Below are 3,272 nucleotides of genomic sequence, written 5' to 3'. Positions count from 1 at the left end.
AATTAAAAACTACACGTCGATAACTTATTAAAATGGACCCAAAATAGAAAACTCTTTGATTATGATACATTAAAATATTATCTTAATAACTGCTTTTAAACAACTCTATTCCATTATCTCTCGTACTATCTTTTTTATTTATTTATTTTTTCTACTTTCCGGAAATCTCCAACTAATCATCGATTTCATTGTTTTTGAAATAATAGAGACTCATACTGCCTCATTCCCGGCAGTGAGAATAGTTTTCGTTTTCTTTTTCTTTTTTGGGGGAAGGAGTGCAATATATATTTATATAGCATAAGATTATAATAACTCAATGGAAAATAAATAGTCAATGGTTGATAAATATTGAAACAATTCTAATTGAAAAAGAATAATAATAATGTGATTCAGTTGCAGCCTCATTCAGACCAAACCCTTGGATGGTTTTTGTACAAAATTGAATGGACCACTATGAACAAGACAATGCTGCTAAGACGACTATGTAGCAGCATTATCATCTACCACAAAAATTTTCAAGTAACACGTTCTGAAATATACCACTTTATAGCAAAACCACTCCCCATACTAGAAACCCAGTTACCATTAGAAGGCTTCTAATTCTCAAGTCACAGCTGCGAAGGTTGTAGGCTGAGGAATCTGAATTGGTAGAATTCATGGATGGAGCTGTGAAGTTACCTAAGGTACCATTTTTGCCAAGACTGCACATATCACAAACTCACCACTTGTGAGCAATAACATATTAACAACACAAACAAACATAGGAAAATAATGAAAATGAATCAAACAAACAAATATATATCTTATCTTACCTTCCAGGAAATACACAAGAACCATGACCTACAATCATTCAAAAAGTTGTTAATTACCGTAGAAGTTATTGATAGAAATAAAAAAGATAATAGTACTAGGGAACAATAGTTTACTTGGATCTGAGGTGGAGATTGTAGCCACTCCATTGAAGTCACATGCATCAGGAGTCTTTCCCATCTTATGATAGTAAGTGTCAAAGGCATAATTTGCATGTGCAATGACATTGTCTGGTTCATAGCATGGTTGCCCTTGTAGCAATGGAGAGCATTCCACTTTCCCAGGTCCACATGCCCAATCTAGTGCAGCCTGAAGCATTTTCGGGTCAGCACCATCCTTTGCAATGCAGAAAGTTTGATTGCTGGTATCATTTGCTAGGACTGCCCCTGATCCTGTCAAGTGTAAAATGTAAATAGGTGTCCCATTGGCATCAAACAGTCCCCAATTCTTCTCTGACAGCGGCCCCGATTTCATATCCTCGTTGTAGAGCTCATAGATGTAAGTACTAACACCAATTCCAGGGTGTTTTGGAGTTCCAGTTTTGTTAAAAACATGCTTGATCAAATTGCTGTTGTAAGTATTGGCATTGTCAACCGTTGCATCAGGTTCATTGGAGCCACCTTTTGAGGGCCAGCCCGACTCGGTCACTACTACAGGAATGTTGGTGTAATTTAGAAAACCCATGGCAAAGTATGCGGCATCAACCATGGCATCAAAGACATTGGTGTAGTGGAGAAGGGTGTTGGAGTCAACGGCTTCTTTGTTCGGAGGGAGAGGTTTGAAGAGTGCATAGTCTAATGGAATCACTCCATTTGATTGCATGTAGTCATAGTAAGGGTATATGTTTAGCATCAGATAAGAACCGGTGGATTGCAAGAATTCCAGTAGTGGGACTAAAACCGGATTGAGCGAACGGTTAAAGAAAGCTTGAGAAGGTGGAAATGAATCAAGGATGATGGAAGATGAAAGGGGTGTTGAAACTTTAACTTGGCGATCAAGATTGGATGCCACAAGGGCTGAGTGAATGTATTTGATAGCATTGACAAGTACTTTTGCTGCATTGGGGAGGGTAGTTAAAACATCAGAACCAACACAAATGGCTGTGATGTTGGTGGCTGGAAAATGAGCTACCACATTGCGGAAAACCCAATTCGCAGCTGAGGAATTCGATTGACCAATTGCTAGAAGCTCTTCATTAGGGACAGTCACAACAACTTGAATTCCTGTCTTTGCAAGTGCAAGGAGCATAGCTTGGTCAGCATCATACAATCGAACATGACGAATTTGCTGTGCTTTAAGTAGAGCTACTACTTGAGTAGGGTGTGGCATGTCTGAGAGATCGGTTCCAATATTCACTCCAATGAATGCTTCTGCATGGTACAAAGATTAAGATCCATCAAAAATTAGATTCAAGTCCTCACTCAATCAACCAGCCAAGTTGGAACTTGGAAGCATATGCAAGCAGACTCTTGTGCACATTTTGCTTGTTCCAAAGGATCCGTGTTTGGGGTGTAAATAAAATTTTATGATTATGTTTGTGTACATTAAACAATGGAATAGTTACCCAAAAATAGAAGCTTTTCCAAAAACCAATTCTCCAATCTTCACTACAAAGTATTACACACATCCAAATGTTGGGGAAAATGACAATACATAACTGAATAGAAGGACAAAAGAACCGTCATATTCAATATAAAATATATGAATCCTACAGGTGGACCGCATCCAAGAAGATCAACCAACAAAAGCCTGGCTATTATTTTAAAAACATAAGTATTCAAAATATTTTTTTTATGAAAACATTCAAACTCTACTAGAAAACAGACTAACCAATCATTCATTATCTCAGCCATAACATGCCCATCTAACATTGTTTCTGAACACTTAACACATTAACTAAATCTCAAATAACATTCAAACCTAAACCAAGCCAGGGTGTGCTACTGCTACTGCTAGGAAAAAAGCAAAAATGGAAGGGTGTATTACTATTTGAGCCTCGATATGACAAAGCATAGATAAGTTTCATTCCCACCAAGCAAACTCCAAAAACAGCAAGGAATCATACAAAGTGAGAACTAAACAAGTAATGGGTCAAGAAGAACCATGCAGTTGAAACATTACAAATGTGAGTTTTTGCATTGATTTCAAAACAATGCCAACCCATGTTGAGAAAATGAAGTAAAGGGCAATGAGAGATTCAGAAAGCAAGTACAAGTTGAACAAGTGGAAAACACAGGATCTCTTAACATTAGAGAAAGAAAAGAAGAGTGAGGAAGGATAAGGTGTTAAAAATGTGGACACTGACCTTCATCAGCTGCAGCAAGAGAGAGTGCTAAAAGCAGGAGAAGAAAATGCACAGCCATGGATTGAATGGCTCTGGAGAGGACTCAATAATGAAGGAGAGAGAAAGGAAGTAAATGAAGAAGGAAGGACTAGTTAGGAGTAAATTGAAAAGTGGAAAG

At 37.7% G+C, this 3,272-nt stretch overlaps 1 protein-coding gene across 2 annotated transcripts; it reads right to left on the bottom strand.

The window, feature by feature from the left end:
• Nucleotides 1–338: 338 nt before the first annotated feature.
• LOC109818560 (glucan endo-1,3-beta-glucosidase 2) lies at nucleotides 339–3,272 on the bottom strand. Of its 2 annotated transcripts, none has more exons than XM_020384061.3 (4): nucleotides 3,116–3,272; nucleotides 927–2,180; nucleotides 813–840; nucleotides 339–701 (listed from the first exon to the last, which is right to left on the bottom strand). In XM_020384061.3, the coding sequence occupies exons 1-4, from the start codon at nucleotides 3,171–3,173 to the stop codon at nucleotides 545–547; spliced, it is 1,497 nt and encodes a 498-aa protein (XP_020239650.1). In that variant the 5' UTR covers nucleotides 3,174–3,272; the 3' UTR covers nucleotides 339–544. The 2 variants fall into 2 exon arrangements, with proteins under 2 accessions (XP_020239650.1, XP_020239651.1); XM_020384062.3 differs by lacking the exon at nucleotides 3,116–3,272 and adding an exon at nucleotides 2,797–3,076.

This window comes from Cajanus cajan, chromosome 9, assembly GCF_000230855.2.
Source record: "Cajanus cajan strain Asha chromosome 9, NIPB_CcT2T_4, whole genome shotgun sequence".
Taxonomy (NCBI): domain Eukaryota; kingdom Viridiplantae; phylum Streptophyta; class Magnoliopsida; order Fabales; family Fabaceae; genus Cajanus; species Cajanus cajan.
The sequence above is the reverse complement of the archived record's forward strand: the minus strand, read 5'-3'. Positions and strand labels throughout refer to the sequence as shown.